Source organism: Chiroxiphia lanceolata, chromosome 11 (assembly GCF_009829145.1).
Source record: "Chiroxiphia lanceolata isolate bChiLan1 chromosome 11, bChiLan1.pri, whole genome shotgun sequence".
NCBI classification, from domain to species: domain Eukaryota; kingdom Metazoa; phylum Chordata; class Aves; order Passeriformes; family Pipridae; genus Chiroxiphia; species Chiroxiphia lanceolata.
The window spans coordinates 9,141,472-9,162,431 of record NC_045647.1 but is presented as its reverse complement, the minus strand read 5'-3'; the positions used below and the strand labels follow the sequence as shown (position 1 = coordinate 9,162,431).

Sequence of the window (20,960 nt, the reverse complement as noted above, 5' to 3'; positions counted from 1 at the left end):
GTTTGAATCCAGGGTGTTTGGTGAAGTTGCTGTTTCACTGCAGTAAAAACAGGAGACAAAAGTACACTTTAAGAAGTTCAAAAATCCAGCAGCTACAATTGCTCAAGCATTAAATGCAAATCTTGAAATGAATCAAATCACACAGTTATCACAGTATCATCAACACCATCAACATAACACTTAGTTATTGGTCAAGCGCAGCATAAAGTTTCTCTGGAAAGCTACACATTAGCACTAAATTTCAAAAGTTATTTTGGCAATTTGCTACTGTATAAATTTTCAAATAAACTTCACTGTCTTTTTGTTTTTCTTTATATCCATTGGTTGAATTATTAATGTAACTGTAATTGTCATATCAAATTTGATCTACAGGCCAAAAGCTGAAAACACATACTAACCATTTTTCAGTTCATACTTAAGCCTCACATAAAACCTTGTGATAAAATAGTTTAAGGTCACCCAACCTGAGTTCTTTAAACTTTGTTTAAAGAACTCCTTTTTTAAGAAAAACTTTCCATTTTTTAAAAGGGTCCACATAGATTGCTGTTTCACAAAGGAACAGGTCTGACACTTGAGGTACCTAGTTTTGGTTCTGAATGAAACTACAAAGCATTTCTGCTTGAAAAGTGAATCCAAGCAGGGACCAGGACTTCAGATCAATGGAATATTGGCCAGTGGCCTGGGAGACACTATAATAGGACCCCGAAGAGGGACAGTGCTTTGATTCTAGTGGAGAGAATGGAGCTTATAGACCAGGAGTGTACATGTTCCTGGCAGAAGGGATGATCCCACAGTCTGTTTTGCTGTGAGAAGGCACCGGGTAACTGAAGACCTCAAGAACACATGCAGGTCAGCAGTACCAGTGATATAAACACTGCTGGCTTTTCCTGCTATTAATGCAGTGTGTATATGTTTTAGTGTGTCTTCTAGGGGTACAAAAGCCACCGTAGCACCAGAAGACATACAAAAGTATTACACACTGGAATTTTGATTACAACCTCCTTTGCTTTCTTCCTATGTATATAAGATACAAGGTACAAGAGATGACAGAAGACACAAGGTATAAGAAGATGGTAGAAGCAGTTTGCACAGCTGCCACCTCTTTTTTACCTCTGGCTTTTGAGGTCCAAGCTTCATTCCTTACTAGTGTTATTAGTTCTACCATTTTCAATCCTAAAATAATACAAGATATTTACTCTAGACCCTTTCTGAATGCCTGTGACTCGCTCAGTTACTATTAGTCATTTGTTCACTTTGTTACCCTTGGGAGCCCACTTTGCTCTGATGTATCACTATTCTACCCGATCTACAGCTGCTTTTTTATTGATCTTACTGAAGATGCTGATTTCCTGTTAATTTTTCTATATATAGACCCTCTGCAGTTATTTGATTATTATAAGAGAAGCTTTGGCTTACCTTTCTTATCTCATATAACCAGCAATTGGCATGTAGTCATTAAACTGACAGCACGAACTGGAGGTCTGCAGCATAAAAGCCCTAACCACTGAAAGAACTTTATTCTCATTCTCTTTTCAATAAAAGCAAAACATTGCCCAAACCTGCTTGTCCTGTGCTTTACATCTATGAAGAAAAGTGCATAGATTTTTGGAATTTTTACAGCATAATTCTAAACATGCTGATGCTTTTACCCTGCAGCTTATTTCCAATTGTCATTCTGCTTTCTTTTCTTGTAATGGTCTCACTCTGGAAATACCACATTCTGGAAGGAGATGTCATGACAGCTTTCTGTGTTAAGCATCCCATTCAATAAACTCCTAATAAAGGAGAAAGAGTTTGGACTACCTATTCTTCAGATTCAGATTACTACTACCAAAAAGCCTCTTTATGAATTTTACGTTGTCTTAGTCGATTTTCAAAGAGAGAATTTGAAAACTGAATTTGAAATTAAGTTCACTTTGTAATTTAGAAGAAACTTTTGATGCAAGAAGTAGTTTTGCAATACTCGTAAATTTGTCTAAAATTAATATTTCATTTAGTAATTAAAAGCTTATCTCGTCTATTTGCATATCCTTCCCTTACAATAAGGTATTTTTATTAAGCACTTAAAACTTTTCCTAGATTGACAAAACCTGTTGTTTAAAGGATTTTTTTCATATATAATGACATTTGCATTCTTCTAGGTTCAAATGATTTGTTCAGAATTGTCTGAATGTAGTTATACGTGTGGAAAACTTTTAATTACCAGCTATCTACATGCCCACAATATTACCCAGAGGGCTATACTTCTTTCTTAATTAAAAATATTTGAACTTAATAATAGAGAACTCTATTAAAACATGAATAAAACATTGCAAGCAACCAGGTCCTTAAAGCGTATTAAGCAGCTGGCAAATCGATTGCAGGAAGAGTTGGTTAAGCATTTTTTTTCTTTACTAGTCCTCTGTATAAGCACAAAAAGGACTGCCAAAGAACTCCAAGGAAGGGCTTCTGGATGGGAAAAGTTTAATACTTGATCAAATCAAGTATGAGAGCCAAATCTGCCAGATACTTTAATCTTGTATTTTGTAGCAACAAAATGAGGTCTGTAGCTTTTGAGTTTCTATACATTGATAGTAGGATTTGTTCTTGAAAAAAAATACTTACAAGAAACAAATTATAAGTGCAATATATTTCCAGCTATAAGTGCAGTATGTTAATAACCCCAGTCTAAATTAACAATCAACTATTACAATCCACTTAGTTAGTGTATATTTAGCTAAATTCTACAGGACAAAGTTGATGACTGCATTAACTTTCAGAAAAGTAATCAATGTATCATTTAATTTGTTATGGACAAATAGATTTCAGTTATTACTAGTAACAAACATAGCTGAATTTAAAGTGGAACAATTTTCCAAAACTGGAAAAAATCAGGAAACAAGAGAGGAATAGCTTTAATTGTGAAACCATAAATTGTTACTGGAAAACAGAAAAATTAAATTCCTATAAATTATACTAAAAGAGAAAGGGAATGCAAAATACAAAAAAAGTTTGTTATACGCTTACAGACAGATACTTGGATATGAACCTATCTAAGAAACAGAATCAGATTATCAGTATAGGGGGTTTCCCATTACTAAAAATTACCGAAACATTATCATACTTCTTTCTAAATACAAAAGAACTCATGCATTGCATTCTTCCACATTTTCTACATCACTAGTGGCAATTCTAATGTCTTTTCCAGATCATAAATAGACAGAACATATGCTGCTATTCATAGGAATTTCTCTGCTTTTTGATTTTTTTTCCATTTTATAGTCTTCAAAATCACCAGCCACTGATATTTTTCATTACCATAAAGTCTCAGCACTGTTTCTGATTTTCACTTGTACTATTGTATTTCATTCCCCTTGCTTCCCCCTAATCCACTTCCTTCCCAAAGGAAACCAGTCTCCACAACTCTCATGGAAAAACATGTTCTGTTTTTATCAGAAAACCCCAAGGCCTTTACCAATCTGATAAGCTTCTTGCAGAATACAGGAAGAGATTTCCAGAATCCCCAGTCTGAGAGACACCTCATAGGACTGTGAGACACATAAACCCCAGTCCCTGCACCAGGACCAAAACAGATTCATTTCACAAAAAGCACTGAAGAATCAGTGGCATGTTGTGCATTTCCCCATCACAGAGAAAACACAAAGAAAAGCTGAACAAATGCTTTTCTAGACACTATTCTTTAATCTGGTGCCCAATTTGGTATTCTCCTTCTACCCCACTGCCCAGATTTCCATACCCACTGCAGGGCTGTCCATCCTCAGCAGCCAGAGCAGTCCAAATTAGGCAAGGCAGAACCATTCAGCATGATGTCCCTGCCCCAGCAGCCATATCCTTGTCCCATGGAAGTTGTCACTCCTGCTCCCCCCTTCACAGAGGCTGTCAAATCAGGTAACTAAAATTAACTGTATTGACAGGTCACAGAATTGCTACAGACTAAAATTCCCACAGCAGCATGATAGCACCTTCCCCTGCTGGGAATAGTGACTGCAGTATCCTACAGCAGATGAGACAAGCTACAAGGACAGAAAACACAATAATGATGGAAGATATCCATGCCCTTCATGCAAACGAGGCATATGTCATGTTCCAAGACATTACTGTAGGTAATTTTTTTCCAAAGAATGCATAACTGCTTCATAGAGCCCCAAAAAAAGAGAAGCATCTATTCTTTTAGTCTCCAGAGGCATGCAATACCTGGTTCAAGACATTACAATACAAACTCCACTCTTACAATAATGATCATGCAGCAGTTTGATTCAACATTGCTGCATAAAAACGTCAAAAAAAATAATCATAGAACAGTAATCCTGGGAATAAAGACCATAAAACTCCTTGACCTGTAGAAGAGACAGCTGCAAGGGAATATGACATACAGTCATCAAGTAGGAAATGGCACAGGTAAGAATATTAATAATAAAAAAAAAAGATTATTCATTGTTTCTTACAACAAACAGAAGAATAAGAAAGCAGCAGTAAGGAGACAATGCATTCAAATAAATAAATGAAAATATGTATTTTTTCCTACAAATAACAGTTAAACTCTGAAATTCACTGTCACAAGGCAAAGGCCATACAAATACAAAAAGCAACTACAACAAATTGTAGAAAAAAATTCCACCACCAGTTATTCATCTCAAAGACAACACCTTTCACTGAAGAAATTGCTAAATTAAGCACTGCTGGCAGGAAGCCTGCAGGGCATGCTGGTGAGATACCGCTGGATGTTCTCTGTCCTTGCACTGTTACTCTCCCCAGCCACTAAAACTGACTGCTGGACAGAAGATGTTGGCTATGGGAGTCTTTGGTCTCTTATCCGCTGATATGACAAAAAAAAACCTGTGGAAGAAGCTTGGCATGTTCCACTGTCAGATACTCAATAACAAATCTAATCCACTCATAACATATTTAGAGAAGAGGTCACATGTCAGAAGACATGAATCTGCAATGACTCTAAGCCCAAAAGAATTCTATCAAAACCCATGAACTGGCTCATTTGTGTTTTACAGAATACACTTGATTCTTGCACTCCAGTTCCCAGTTCAAAGCACAGCATTATAAGCTGAAGACACAGGATTTAGCTATTAGAAAATATTTAAAACATAATTGTCTTCTTTTCTTCCACAAAGAAAAAACTAGGAATAAACAACACCTTGGTGAATGTAGCAATTCCTTTAGCAGCTTGGTAATTCAGCTTGTGGCACAGCTTTGCTGCTGGCTCTCAATCACATAATTTATTATTGCTCAAGGCTGTCGCAGAGAGACTATGAAGTGCCCAGATTAACGTTCTTTCTATGGTCACTCGTTAATATATCAATTCAAAATCTGTCAATTTTCCTTAGCAATCGTTCAGTCCCAAACTACTTTCTAAATCCCATATTTCCAAAATGTGAGTTGCTCGATGACAACTCTTTTTTATCTATAAACCACTGCGATTTCTTTTATTTGGAGTATTATTTTGTGTGCTAAAAAACCTACAAAATCAACTTGCAACAGACAGAGCTCAGTAAATGCTGTTATGATGAAACCAGAATATGTCTGGATGAAAGATGTACTATTAATTACTTAATGCAAATGAGTATATCTAATATAGCTTCTCTATACAATCTAGTAATTTAATTTCAAAGTAAAAATCACTTACACAAGTCTGTGCTGTCAGACAAGAATTTTCTTTTGAGATTTTCTTGAGAGACATTTTACTGACGGATCTTTCTAATTGATCAGAAACTCCTTCATATCTTTCAGTTTTTTCAGATCCATTTCTAATTGCTTTAAAGAATTTAGATTTACTTTGAGTTGGAGAAAGAGAAAGGATAGGCTTCAAGCTTCTCTGAGAGCTAGTAGAATCTGTTTTTCTCACAGTGGAACTCTGTGGGTTTGGTAAGATGGTCTCATCGAGGTTATGTTTGCTGTGTTCCTTATTCTTCCAGTATTCAGTTTTCCACGACAGCTTTTTTAATGGGATCTCTTTAAAAACTGCTGAATCAGATGTTCCTTGTCTACAGTGGCTGATCTCAAGGTTCCCAGTACCCTGGATGAGTTCATTGTTGTCATCCTAAATTTAGGAAACAAAGCAAGGGCAGTCGGCTCCCTCTCATCATCACACAATTCAGTTTTACATAACCTTAAAACATTTCAAAAATCTCTCTTTAATCTCTGCTTTCTAATTCTAATTTTGCAAGGATTCTGAAAAACAGATGCTTTTCCTGGCAACTACACTGACAATACCATAAACATATTCTTACATCTCAAATAAATTACTATTTTCAAAATGTTGCCCCAAATTTAGATTGCTGGTAATCTCCCAAACCTGTGTCTTACCTGATAATTATAATTTCAATAAAATTTATTAAAACTGTAAACCAAAACTAAGCAAAGAGTCCCCAACAATGATGTCTTTCCATTGAATTATTAATATTCCACATTTTCACATCACATCTTCAACTTAAATGTAGAAGGAATAACTCCTGCTGAGATCACTTTGCTCACCTCTGGTAATCCTATGGTACAGAATATCATATTCATTACCATTTGAATATAGTTTAAGAATTTTAGAGGTTAATCTGTTAACCTTATATTCGTGCTTCTAACAATGTCTCTGCAAATCATCTCATGAATCAAGTGTATGAAGTTCACTCATACCCCATCTCAACAACAAACAGCAGGACTGAACAGATGGGACGAAAAATAATGGGGAAGCACATCTAGTGTTTGCCTCAATGTTCCTACTCTAAAGGAAGAAAGGATGAGAAAGGCCTCATCTTTGTCTCATGACACTGCTCCTCTGCCATATGCTACCACACAGGATGTGAGGCAGTATATATCACAGGATTCAGCAAGACACTGAAATATCATCTGCTGTGTTGCCTCTCACAGCCACGTGCAGTCCTTCTGCAGGGGAAAGTGATGCAAGTTTGTTACTGACTTCAGTGAGTCCAGGATGAAAAGTACATTCAAGAAGATAATAACTCAATTTTATTAATATAGATATTTTGGAAGTTTATATTTAATTCCCTCAGTTATTTCCTTGAATTAGGAATCTGTTCTTCCCTCTTTTTATTTTCCATGTTATCTTAAAGTCTGTTCTATAAAACCCACATCAAGTTAGGTTAACTCAGGATGAAAGATTAGTAAAGCAAACACCGTATTTTTTCCCCCATATTAGAGACAAATGAATAACTTTGATTTATCTGAAGCTTAAAACCCTCACACCTTTCCATGTCTCTTTAGGTATACCTATTTAGGTTCTAGAATAATTTGTTAAATACTAAATCATGAAATGGTGCCAGAAACATCTCTAAAGTTTTCTTGATTAACTACAGCGCAGCATATGTAAACTGAAGATGAGAATGATTTTCCTGAGGAATGAGCACTTCCACTGATGTACTGTATACCTTGAAAGGACATGCAGATGGGCTGTTCTGGATACATAAAACTTGTTTCTCTTGCTGGGTTGTAATTTTAAGATGATCATTCTAATGACTCCGAAGGGCCCCCTACTAGGAGCAGATGGGGTATAGTTTCTTGATACGCTCAATAGTGAGGTATCAGTGAAATTATCTATTGCCTTTGTAAGGGTACATTATCATATTTAATCTTATTTCTTTATTCTTTGAAATATTTTATTTGTTCATTGAAGGTTTCACTGAAGCACTGGCCTGTTACACTTAAAACAGCATTTTTGACAGCACTATGTGGTATGTGGTCACACCTGCCACAGTTGCATAACTCTTGCAGTTACTGAGTTCTTGGTTTTGCTCTGGGGTTGGCACAATCCATAAATGCTGCCATGACAAGCTTAATCATACAAAGTCACTGAGAGAAATCTGAGCTGAAAGCACAGACATTTATGTAATTACAAAATAAGTCACTTGATGGTGAATGGTTCCAAAAGAAGAAGCAATTTTTATCCTTTACTGATTCTTTGACTCTGATAATTCAAAACCAGCATTGAACTATTTCAGTGACTAATTAGTAACACTAAAGGGAATTTATACATACTTGCTGTTCTCAGTTCATAAAAATTTCTTCCCCAAAAGCCAAAAGTTACATAAACTGTCTAATTCTAGCACAGTTATTGTGTGTATCTTAACAGATCTCAGTACATGCAACACAGAGAGAGTCAATGTCCACTTAACTGAAGGAAACGGTGACATAAACTGAAGGAAAACTTTTGGCCTTTTAATCAGTCTGACACATTTCAACTAAAAAGGCATGCAAAATTTTTTTATTTGTTCTAATTAAAAAAAAAAGGAATAGTTTTACTTATATTTTCCAGGAGAAAAGCAATTTATGCTCACATCCAATTATTTAAATTGTAGGTCGAGATATCTATTTTATTTGTTGTAATTCAAGAGCATGTACATATCCATGTGCGTTATACACAAACAGTTTATTCGAATTTCAGAGGAAGTTGTAATCATGCTTACTAGAAACAATAATAGTGTAAGTTTAACATATACTTAGAAAAACCCCAACACTGCAGGATTCAGCATAACTTGGTCAAATAAATATTTTGTCATATAAGTGAAGTAAACTGAGAAACATGTCATGGTTGGGCTAAGAATTGTGGTAATTTTGCAAAGATACCTTAAACTGTGCTAAACCAGATAGAATTAAGTTAGCTATCATGGCTTTTCCAAGATCCTCTTTCCTGTATTTCCCAGGCTTGAAATAAAACTGTTTTCCATTTCACCTCAGTACTGCAAAGTAGAGCGCTCTGAATATGAAATGTATCCAAACTATCAATATAAAGCTGACTTCAAGAAGCAACACAAAATGTATCTATACAAGGAAGAGGATGAATATGGGCAAAATATGGCTGCTAAGTAATTTGTTGGTTCAGTGGCTTCTTTCACATGAAAGAAAGGCTTAACTATGAATTACTAATGTAGTAGACTCAGGAAAACAAACTCTGGATAATTTGTTAGCACGCCTAGATTTGCTTAATGTAATTCTAGCTCTGTAAGCCTAATGCATCTTCAGCTGCAGTGCTGATATTATTTAATGCAGTTCACATCCAAAGACAATTAATGAAACAAGAGTTGTTCCCTACCACACCTCTGGCACATAATCAAAGAAAAACTTTTAGTTTATGTCATACCTAAATTTTTTAAAGGAAGACAGGGGTCCTCTATCACTCTCTCGCATCAACCCTCTAGAATGGCCAATAATGTGCCCCAATGTTCTTCTTTTGCTGTAAAAGCAGGAGTACTTGGCTACTGCTTTCTCTTTGTGTGCTTGGCACGGGATCTGTATACACCCATATAAACATATAAAAAACCGTCTCTTTTCTTTTTATTAATTTTATTGCCGAAAGATTCCCACATTGCAAAAGAATTAAAGTTGGTGAAGCTGACACAGCTCAGACAGGATGTAAAGCAGAAATACCAATAATCAACTGGCATTCAAAAGCTGAAATTTCTTAATTCACTTTCAACAATGTCAGTGAGCAAAAATAGTCTCCACTTACAGTTTTAAGATGCACAATGAAGTCTTGTTTACTGCACTCATAAGCAACCATAATGGACTTGTATCTCACCCAAATCTATGATGCAATCTATGATTTTTGAGTAATGATGCACAATTCTCACATCTCTCTGCTAGCACAGGGGCTGACAGAGAGTTGGGTTTCTTTTGTTCACTTTTTACACATGGTACACCTGCAGTTTCACTCCTGTATCCAGTTAGACACAGCAACCTGACAAAGACAAATCTACCTGTAGGTATATGGGGAAAAGATGATTTATCCTCTGTCTAGCTCGAAGACAGAATCTCATCCTAAGAGTTTTAGGATGAAGAGTGCTTTATCAAGAATTACAGGTACAAAGTGGCCTACCTCTTCACTGCTGTCAGTTCCTTGGAAGTTATCTTGTGTTTTCTCATGTACTCTGTTACTGTCTGGCTCCAAATCCAAAGGGAAAACATAACGTTCTGGTGACATATTTGGAGACTTCCCATGAGGAGCTGATCGAGGTCTTGATGAAAATGTGAAAATCTCTTTATTATTCACTTGCTGATCACCTGTTTCACTGCTGTGATGTTCAACAGAGGCATTCTGGGGTGAGTTTAAATTATGGCAGGCTGAATCTTCAGTAGCTATGAACTGCTCACTCCTATCCAACCGAATACTCTCAGTGAAACTTCCTGGAAATTCCCATTCATCTGAAACACAGAACGTTTATTTCAATGCCAAACATGTAAATTGTGTGACACCTTGATCATGCTTATTTTCTGGGGAAGTTGGACAGCAAAGTAAGTTTTTCTAGTACAGAAACATTTTGCTTATCAGATTTATATAGCTGGAAGAGTGACGAGGATGCAATAAAAAAGATCAGGCTGCTTTCAAAGTGCAGCAAGGTTAATCCAAACATTTCTAGATCACAGATCAAAAAGTACACAGGCTTTGGTACACGACATGTAGGCCTGCAATTTGCAAACCTGAAACTATTTAGCTGCCAAGATTTGAGACCTGGAACTGAATTGTATTCTAGGAAAGCATAATTGTATTTAATTTGGCCATTGATCTTTTTCTATAGGCATTTTTTTTGTGGCTGACATTTAAAAAATAAACACACATTGGTGGAAAGTTCATAACATTACAATCTGCTGCTTCTTTATGGCTGAAATTCTACACTTTCTTTTACATCTAGAACTTACGGTTTAAATCTCAATTTCAAACTACCGCTCTGATGAAAAATAGTGTGACATAAAAAATGTATGAAGATATCTGTTTCACCAAGTTTCCCTGAATACAGTCACTACTATTCTGACAATTTTAAAACAAATAATAAAGTCCAGAAATGGGTTTAAAGATTGAGTGTGCCAGATACACATGAAAAGACCATTTTTATATTCTTATTGTTAACTTATATTTTACTGTTTGGAATGATGGTATAGAAAAAGGTGTCAATTTGATTGATTAAAACCAATCTCAAAAAGCATCTGAGAAAAGGAGAATTGCTCAAGTATACCATACTCCCTTATCTTCATTAAAGGTAGTGTGGTGTGGATTATTCACTAAATATTGAAACTTTCTGGCTCTATAAAATGAACTTATCATCAACCATATCAAAAAAGCCGCAATAAAAAAATACTAAAAATGTAATAATAAAGTAACTCTGGAATAATAAAATGCTTGCCATCACAGAATACAGTAGATTTACTCTGGTATTTTAGTTTTAGTTTTGTTAAAGTAACCACTTCAGGCAGATAGAGCAGCTTGGGGGGGTGGGTGTGAAGTCTGAACCACCATAAATGAAGGTAAGAGAAAGAAGAATGAGATGCGAGAAGAAACAGCTGTCTTCTTACTGAGTGCTGTGATTTTTCCAGTTTACTGAAGACAGTTAGTAAAGCTACCAAACTCCAGTTAATATCCAGGAATCAGTAAAAAGTACTCACCACATTTTTCAAAACAACAACAACAAAATCTTCAAAACTTACCTGGTTAAGAAAACGTTTGTATTTTTTCCTCTCTCAGCACTCTGCAGCCTTCTGACCAGTCTGGCACCCACCATTCCACATTTTAGTGTAGATACATTTTACTAGGTTTCAATGGTAGGGGCTTTACTAAGACACACACTTCTTTAGTATTCAGAAGGTCTTCTCCTCATCATGAAATTAGATTTGCTGCCTTCACAGTTTTCAAGCACCCACAGCTCAGATCACTGTAACAAGCTCTCTAAGGTGTGGTTACACATTTAGTGTACAACCTACTTCAGGAGAATTTGCTAATTCCTATGCACAAAGGACTGTGAATGAGTAGAAGAGTGGCTTAATTTTTATTTTGGCCTACTGACTTAATAACAACCAACTTCCCTAACTGCAGTCTCAACTGTTCCATTCTCATTCTAGAATAACTTCTAATGCTGTTTATTTGCAGTTACAGATAAAATTTTGTAATGAATTCTGAAGCAAAAAAAAGGTGATAAATCACTTGCTCTTTGAGATTTTAAGTCAATTTTAAATGAAGTTTCAAAACATGGAAGAGAAAGTTTAAGTGACAGTTTTTGTCAAGTGTTTAGAGAACAGGAGGCAATTAGAGCCTTACACTCCTGACTCTGCCTCAGATGTCCAAAAACTTCTTACGTATCACTTTACTCAACATAGTGAGTAATGTCTTGCCCGAATAAAAAGTATTCCAGAAATATAAAGAACTACTTTAAAAGACTTAGTACTGGGATAATATTTAGCCTGAATATTCTGCCTTTTTAGTCTAAGCCTCCCTGAAAAGAACAACATTCATTTCCAGAGATGTTGAAGAAATACGCTTGAGTTAGGAACAAGTTAAATGTAAATATTAGTTTGCATAGCACAGTATTTACTCTTAATGAAATATGAGGGGGAAGACAGAAAAGTCTGTAAGGCTTTAAGAAGATATTTTATGGTGGTTACAGAGTTCAGCAACTGTAACTTCTTGTATAGTCTACAGGGAGTTTTGGACCAAACAAAATCCCATTACCTCTCCAACAAATTTCTACTACAATTTCTTTTTTTTTAACTCAGCATTTCCATGTCAATTGTAACAAATAATTTGGAGTACTTTCTCAGCAAAATATGCAAACTACTATGTAATCACAACATTGCAGCAAACAACATAAATGCAAGAATGATCACCTTAACATCTAATTAGCTCTTCTACATAGTCAGACTTATGCTAAAGCTTCTAATTGCAGCCTAACATTTTAATGAAGGTTTCAGCATTGAATAAATAAGATTGGCATAAACAATGTTCACTCACTTTATTTTTTCCCCTTGGTTAAAAACAATTTACCTCGGTAAAGGTACAGCACACCTGTTACAGAAGACATGCTGATTTGAGGTTATAATAAATCTAAGAGACATTATTATAAATAGCAATGCCTAACCCCTAAGGTAATCAGAACAATCACTTACGAAAGCTCCCCTATCCCCAACAAATTTAAATTAATATTTACTCAAGCTAATGGTAGAAAAAGTGTAGTGCTGCTCCAAGATCTCCACAGGCTATGGCTGCACAGGGTTCAAGATTATTAAATGCCTGATGATAAGAGTAGTGTATGATGGATTCTTGTTGATACAAGTTGCTTTGACCACAGTGTAAAAGAGGAGGCAGAAACCATGGAAGCTTGTACTTGCTTGGGGAATGTGGTTTTGTTCCAAGGCCTTGTCATAGGTTTATGTAAATTTACACTTTGTCAGACAACCCAAAACATAAGCTGAGGTGTCTTTCTGTGAATAAGAACAAAATATAATTCACCACTGAACTTTATAAACAAACAAAACCCCCTGAGATTACATAGGTACCACAGTTAATATTCTAAACTCTTATTTGTGACAAGTAAAATTTCATGTTTGGAATCTTCAGTGTTAAATTTATTAGAAATTTAAAAAATAAATTATTTTTAGTTCTTTTCCTTTAATTATGAGAGCACAGAATGTTTCTTTTTATATTCATTCACTGCTCTGGTACTCTGCTTAATCCTGCAAATCTTTATTAACGTTCAAAAGCAATTCTGTTGCAGGGTGTTTGATTTCCGTAATCCCCCACAACACAGACATTTATATTTTATGTGAACTGCTTCTGGGTCCTTTGAAATTTACAACAGATAGTCCCTCACACCACACAGAAATGAAATGTAAAATAATATAAAATGAGCATCATACCACTGGTTATCTCCCATGTGGTTTTGGCTGCATTTTTTAGAGATAATCTTTTATGACTGTTCTTGTCTGGTGCTGGTACTTGTGGTGAGGTGAGCTGAAAATCTGCTTCTCCACTCACAGATGTTTTCTCAGTCTGAATTTCAGGGTCTGAAATGCAATGCAGAAGCTTATGAAATGCCTGTGAACATTCATATTGTGTGCATAATGCACCACTATACTGGGATACAAACATCTTCCAAATAGCATGGGAGTCTTGTAGGGCAGCAGGAATATGACAGTCACAAGGAAGTAAAAATTTAATAATAGGTATGGAAGATGGGTAAGCCATAGAAGTTATAAAAAACAGGCTTGCAAAAGTCTGCAAAGTAATCAAGAGCCACTGCAGCAGCTCAGTTGTTTGCACAGCATGAGGGAAAGCGGAGTATGTGCATAAACTGTGGCTACTGCCAGCAGGTGCTGACCCCTGGTTCAAACACAATACGAATACCTGCAGAGAAAATGAGCATTTATTCAAGCTCATACAGGAGAATAAGCTATGATTTAATAAATATGTCTTCAGTAATTAATAAGGTAGATAAGGGATTAGAAAAACAAAGAATTAAGTCTTACATTCCAAAGGCAGAATAACGCACAAATTTTGGCAGTTTGAAAACTCTACATATTCTTTGCTTTATACTCTTACCATTTTGACATGTATCTTCAGTTGTTTGGTGAGTATTTCTTTTGCCTCCTTGATCTAAATAATCATTGTATGATGAGAATGATAGCTCCAATCTCTCAATGTCTTGTATGGATTCAGCTGGCAGTCCTGAATTTTGAAGTTGGCATGATCTATTACTTTTGATACCCGAGGTCTTTGTTACCTTGAAAGACATTATTTTCTTGATAAAAGACAAAAAATGTAACAGCTTTCAAAATACTCCAAAGTAAATACACATTTTGAATTATGCTTATTTTTTCAAATAAAATATTTCCAAATCTTTTTTTTAATTACTAACCTTTCAGGAAACTTCCTGGTAGGTGTGATTCAGTGTGCTATGCTCAATTTTTACAGCCTAGTAACAGGCAGGGTTTTTTTTTCACTGAGTGAAGGGAAAACAAGGCAAAGAAAAGTGAAAAAAAAAATAAAATTCGCTATTAGAATAAAAAGAATAAAACTTGTAGTTATTCCAGACTTCAGAAGTCTTTTCTTTTTGGGAGAAAGGAATCTCATTTTACACCTTAGCTTTCAACTGACTTCCTACAGAAGTGGATCCTTAAGTCACAATGTTAAACTGGGAATTGTAGTCCTGAGGAGATTCCAAAAACCTGCATGTTGTTTGCTGGCAGACTGAGAGCAGGGGTTTTCCCTGGCATTGGAATCGACAGCATCACATCAGCTACTGTATGGTTGACCACCAGAGCATACTGAAATGCAGTTTCTGCTCTGTACAACAGCTCTCATCATAAGGAAAAATATTTACACACACTAATTTCAGCAGTCTAGAACAAAAAATTCAGAAAGATAAGAATGATAAGAAATCACAGTAATTAGGGTAGAACGAAACCTCTTTAGGCACGATGCTGAAGTTAAATCAGCCTGTTTCAGTCATGTTTTGTTGTCTTTGAAAGTTCTGAGCTCCACAACTCCCTGTGACCCTGTTCTGGTCGTGAACCACTTTATATCATTATATTTATCACTATGTTTAGTCAGAGACCCCCTGTCATTAGGGCTTTCTGCCTCTTGGTCTTTCATGGCACCTCTCAGAAGAGGCCTGGCTTCTCTATAGCCCTGCATTAATTGAAAATAGCAACCAGATTCTCCCTTAGCCTTCTGTCCTGGGGGATGAACCAATCCATGCCCTGTGCTGTAGCCACCCAAGCATTTTCCTTGCTCCCCAGTGGATGTTACAGGATCTCTTGCACTGGGGTCCATGACCTAACACAGTATTCCAGGGACAGCCTCTGAAACAAACCTTTAGTGCAATTCCTCTGCTTGTCAATCTTTTCCTTTGCTGAAGTGCCAGCAGTGTTGTAGGAATTTAAACCTTCTTACCTCTCCAGGTACCTTTGTACTGACTCTCCTGTTTGAAGATGGAGGTGGCCCAAGGATTTTTGATCCAAAGGCAATATGTGATACATCTCGAGTTTTACTGCTGCGTATGTTGCCTTGTCCTCTATTAACCAAGCTACCTAAGTTAAGAAAAATAACAGTTATAAAAATTACAGTACTTACAAACAATAAAAAGTAGTATTTTTCAAATCAACTAAAAGAATTATGAATACTACATATACTCAAAAACTATGTTTCTTTAAATCCCTAGAAACATAGGAATAGCAAATGTCCACTTTATAAAGTGTGTCAACATACAAGCAAGAAAGTTCTGGTCCATTACAGAGACATATTTCTAATCCCCTTGCTTTAAAGATTTATTTAAAAGGGGGATATTTATAAACAAAAAATTGGTTTGCATGATTTCTTTAGAACTTCAATGAAAACCTAACTTCTGACAGGAAGAAAAAAGAACTCTAATTAATAAATAACAGAATAAATAAATAATAACACAAAAAACCTGAGGCAAGGCTGTCAAGGTATCAGTCACAGCTAAGAGAATTATTTACTCTTTACTATATAGCTTGCTTTTTGAAATTACTGAATTTACTGTATTGCCAGGGCTGAGCCCTAATATTGCAAACACACTCTATTGCTGGTAAAATGTTCTGCCCCTTTTACTATTTTTTTTTTACTGCTTAAAGTGTAGATTTATTCAAATAATTCTTTTCAAGCACAGAAATTACCAACCAGTCTGCAAGACAAGCAAAAAGTAAACATGGAATGCAGGTGAATGTTCTGAAAAAATTTAAAAAGGAAGGACAGGAAAATGAGTATGTATTAATTTTATCATCAGAGTTGCAGAACTGCATGTACTATCTATTTTCCTCTTTTTTAATTCTCCAAGATTGTCAGTGAATTCTCCTTTCCAGACTGATAAAAACAGTATCTTCACATTAATTTATATTTAATACTTAAACCATCCAAAGATATTTTCTTGCTACAACTTCAGTGTTAAACTGCTATCTCACTTTAGAGATCTGATACCTTCATAAAGCAACTAAGTAGAAATAAAACAGTTTGTCGATTCCCCTAAGCATTTTTCATAACCTTATTTCAAGATCAGCTTTACTTACAGTGTCATCAAGGAAATGAAAAACAGATCATGCACTAGCCCCCAAATACCATAATTTACTGTACTAATAAGCACAAAAGAAGCCACTTTCTGCCATTACCTTCCCCCCTTTTTCCTAATGTGACATTTGGTTGCTGCTAACAGCTGCCATTTCACAAGATTAGACGACCTGTTTTGGTTTAACATCAATTTCTTTAATTTGCTGACTACCTTGGGATGTTGTTAGCTCCAATTAGAAAAGTTGATTTGCATTAATATCTCTCTTTATGAACACATTAATTGACTGCAATTAATTACCTACATCTACACATAACAGGGTGTCGATGACATAATGAATATTATGTGTAATTAAAAGTGGATGATACTAAAAATAATTTGGGCTTTTGATTATCAAACAAACAAAAAGTTTAATGGATAAAAAGAACATTTTCCAATTAAAATGCACTTAAATTTACAAAGCTTCCATTTTCAAGGAGGTCAACTTCCGAAATTTGAAAAGCGTGTCTGGAGGCCCACATGCTATGTTTGTAAGATGGGGTTAAAAAAAACATTAGACCTTAAACTGAAGGCATTTAGTTTTCATGCAGCTGAGGGATGTTATCATTAATTACTTTCCTATATATTCCTAAGGGCTATATGTCTTTGTAGCCTTGATGGTAAAACTTGAGTCTTATTTTAAATTCACAGTCATTTTTCTGTTTAGATACATCATTCACACTATTGTACTCATCTAAATTTTACAGTCCCTTGTATTTTGGCAATCAAGTCAAGAAGTATTTATTTTTGAATACAGCCTCTGAGAGTCTGGATTCCACAGATTCCTCTGCTACTTCAAAGGCAAATTTATAATCCAACTTTATAACAGAACTTTGGCTGGACTACTTGTAGGGCAATAATACTTTAAAAGTATTATTTCCCCTTTAATATTACAAAACTGGGACTTGCTCGAAAAAAGAAGATGAATATAACTTAAACAAGTAAATGTATGAAGGGGCTTACTCTAAGCAAAAATGTAAAACTCCTATTATTCATTTCAGCTGCTACAGGACAAAGATTGCCTTTATTAATGAGGTACATTGAGGGAGAACAAAAGTTAACTTAAAAAAGCACCAGCATGGGAGCTTAGTGTGGAGGATGAAATATTTATGAGTTGTTTTTTTCATATTCTGGTAAAAGCAGAAGAAAAGAACTTTAAAAAGTGTTTTTTAAAAACCTTTGATATTATCAAGGTTGCTCTCAAAGTTTATTTTTCCTTAGAGTTTCATGAGATGGTGTAATATTGAACTTAAATGGTTGTTATCATTCTCTGTAATCTTATTCCTTTGATCAATACTTTGCACATGTATTTCCAGAGCATTTTAACAGAAACGGTGGAAATCATTATTCCCTGAATTCACATACTAAAGATGAGAATCCTCAAGAGTGAGAAAGCACTAAGCCCAGTAGGATAAAAATGTATCTTCTTTACTTACAGCACCACTTCTAACAATGCCTACACTGATGAAGATGTGTTGGAAATGGGTTCTTTATCTAATTTGCTTGTTCAGACCCACTTCTAAACTACTTCAGTCCAACTTCCTTCTCAAAACATGTTCTACCACCCTGTTTTGGTATAATCATATGACTCACAGAAGGTGGTACAGAGCAAGAGGAAAATGAAATACTTCAGTAAGACATTACAACTATTATATGGTCTAAACCAAAGGTCTAGCCTTGTGTCTTGTTCAGAAGCCAATAAAAATGTAACAAAAGAGTAGAGGAAAGAGGGTGGCTATAGAGAGAGATTTCACCTGTGCATTTTTCTAAGCTCTAGCAGGACGAAGTTTATGTACTCCTCAATTTTATGCTGAAAATAACAATCAATCCAACATTTTAAGAAGAGTGAAACTATCAGTTCTCCATGAAAGACATGAATCAGAGCACTCATTAAAATCCATTATAACTCTCATTTTTAAGAAGTGCTTGCAAATATTCTAGATATTTACTATGGATGTACAGAATAACTTAAAAAAAAAAAAGAGTACAGGTCAGTTATGCATGCATCCAACTGGATTTACAAAAACAGTAATAAGCTGGGAGTAAGCAAATTACATTTTTGATATGTTTAGAATTCTAATCAATGAAATTTAGTGAAACATTAGTGAAAAATATGTTTTTTTTCTACATCGATTTATTTCCCCATTGGAATTGTAGCTGATGTCTTCAAAACTCAAAAAACTGATTAAAAAAACCCCTGAGTTTGTTTAGCTAGCAAAGAAACTTGTCAATAGCTGAAAATTTTATTTCATTCTTTACATGGTTATGTTAAGACCATTACTGGTTATGAATAATTTTACAACTGCAGAGTTCCAATAATGAACACAAACAATCTACATCTCTCTCTACTGCTGTTCTTCAACGATGATCTATCTCATTACAAAATTATTTTAAGAAGATAATCAGTATTTTGAATCAAAACAATAAGGACTAAAGACATTTGCTTTAGTGAAATTCTGCTGTTGACGTTACTGCAGGTAGGAAACAATACACAGTTTTAAAGCAAAACAGCAGCTTTAGTAAAAAACGTGTAAATTCTCTGGCCCAAGTCTATTTAAACAATTTCAAATCTTGGCATTTGCATCTCCAGTTCAGTTTCTACCGATTCTTGGCTTACAAATCTTATGCAGACAGACATGCCAACTTAAAACATAAACCCACAGGAAGTGCTAGTCTAGAACAGGCCAATAATCTCTCTTAACATCCAGTTTCAAAACAAGGCCAAACCCAAATGCTTCAGAAATGCTCCAAGAAAATTTCAGTAGAGATGTATGAAATCATCTGCCTTCAACACAGTTCTTAGAATAAGGGCGGAAAAACTTGGAAGTATAAGATTAAATTTTCCCTTCACATTTTAACTGGTGCTAAATACATTACTCTTACCCATATAAATGGCCAATTGATTTTGGAATCATACAAATTTCTTTACCAGCTTCTTGTAGCAGTGGATTCCATATTTTAATCATATTCTGTATAGCAGGGCATTTTCTCTTGGTTTTGTGCCATGAGATAGGAAAAACAGCTTTTATTGAACTTTCTTTGTACTTCAGCTTATCTTCACATGAGAATTTTTCATTCATTCTGCTTCTCCCTGAATCACTTCTTGGTCTGTAAAATCTTTTCTGAGATGGTTTAACTGATTATGTATAAAGTATTTCAGATAATAATGCAAAACTGATTTAAAGGTTTGATACCTCTTTCATTTCATATGTATTTGAATTTCCTGCTACTATCTTAGTTTTTCAAAAAATATTAAAATCTGAAAATTCTACTGAGCTGTATCTAGGGTGATGATAACCTTCCTTCCTCGAGTCATTTAATTTTGATACTTCAAATCGTAACTGCAGTTAACATTCCTCCCCAATGTACAATCCTTTGCATTTAGCAAAGCCAGACTTTACAGGGTATCATGTTACACATTTACCCAGTACAGTGGTCCCTAGATCATAATTTTTCAACATGGTGGCCACAAGAAATAAAAGCAGTAAACTGAAACCTTGCTTCCCAGATCATGATGTTTCCTGCATGTTACCTGGTCTGTACCATTCTTCATGAAAAAGCACATAGGGGATTGCCCATCTCACAAGTTTAAAACTCTCTGAAGTCCCACAATTTATTAAACTAGTATCTGTATCACATCACAGTTTTTACCCCATGTAATTCCCATCTCTGTTGAGATTATTCATAACTATAACAAACAATACAGAGCCTAGGAAAAAAAACACTTTTGAGGTCTCCTGTTGATAGCCTTCAGCTGGAACAATAATTTAAAATTTAATCCTCTTTTTTCTTTCTCTTACTTTTTACCCAAGTCAATAGTTTGTATTAGCACATGACTGCCCAATGTCTTTAATAAATCTCTTCTATGCAATGCCACCAAAATCTGAATTATATGGTTTATTATCTTGTAGCTTACGGAAACATTCAAATAATTCTGAGACACCAATAATACAAGATCTCCTATTTCAGAGTATAAGCTGAGGAGACTGCATGGTCATGTTGTCAGAAGAGTTTCATTTATGTGAACAGAGTTCAAAAAGAAGTGTACCAACTTCAGTGTACTGAACACTTCAGTGTACATTCAGATGACATATCTCAAATACTATTATAAATCCC

At 35.2% G+C, this 20,960-nt stretch overlaps 1 protein-coding gene across 1 annotated transcript in view; it reads right to left on the bottom strand.

Annotated features, from left to right (window-relative positions):
• The window catches only part of CFAP20DC (CFAP20 domain containing), a 71,265-nt gene that overhangs the window by 23,609 nt on the left and 26,696 nt on the right, over nucleotides 1-20,960 (bottom strand). The window contains 5 exon segments of the mRNA XM_032699489.1: nucleotides 5,639-6,052; nucleotides 9,836-10,161; nucleotides 13,642-13,788; nucleotides 14,324-14,522; nucleotides 15,677-15,813. Of these exon segments, the coding sequence (XP_032555380.1) occupies nucleotides 5,639-6,052; nucleotides 9,836-10,161; nucleotides 13,642-13,788; nucleotides 14,324-14,522; nucleotides 15,677-15,813 (1,223 nt within the window).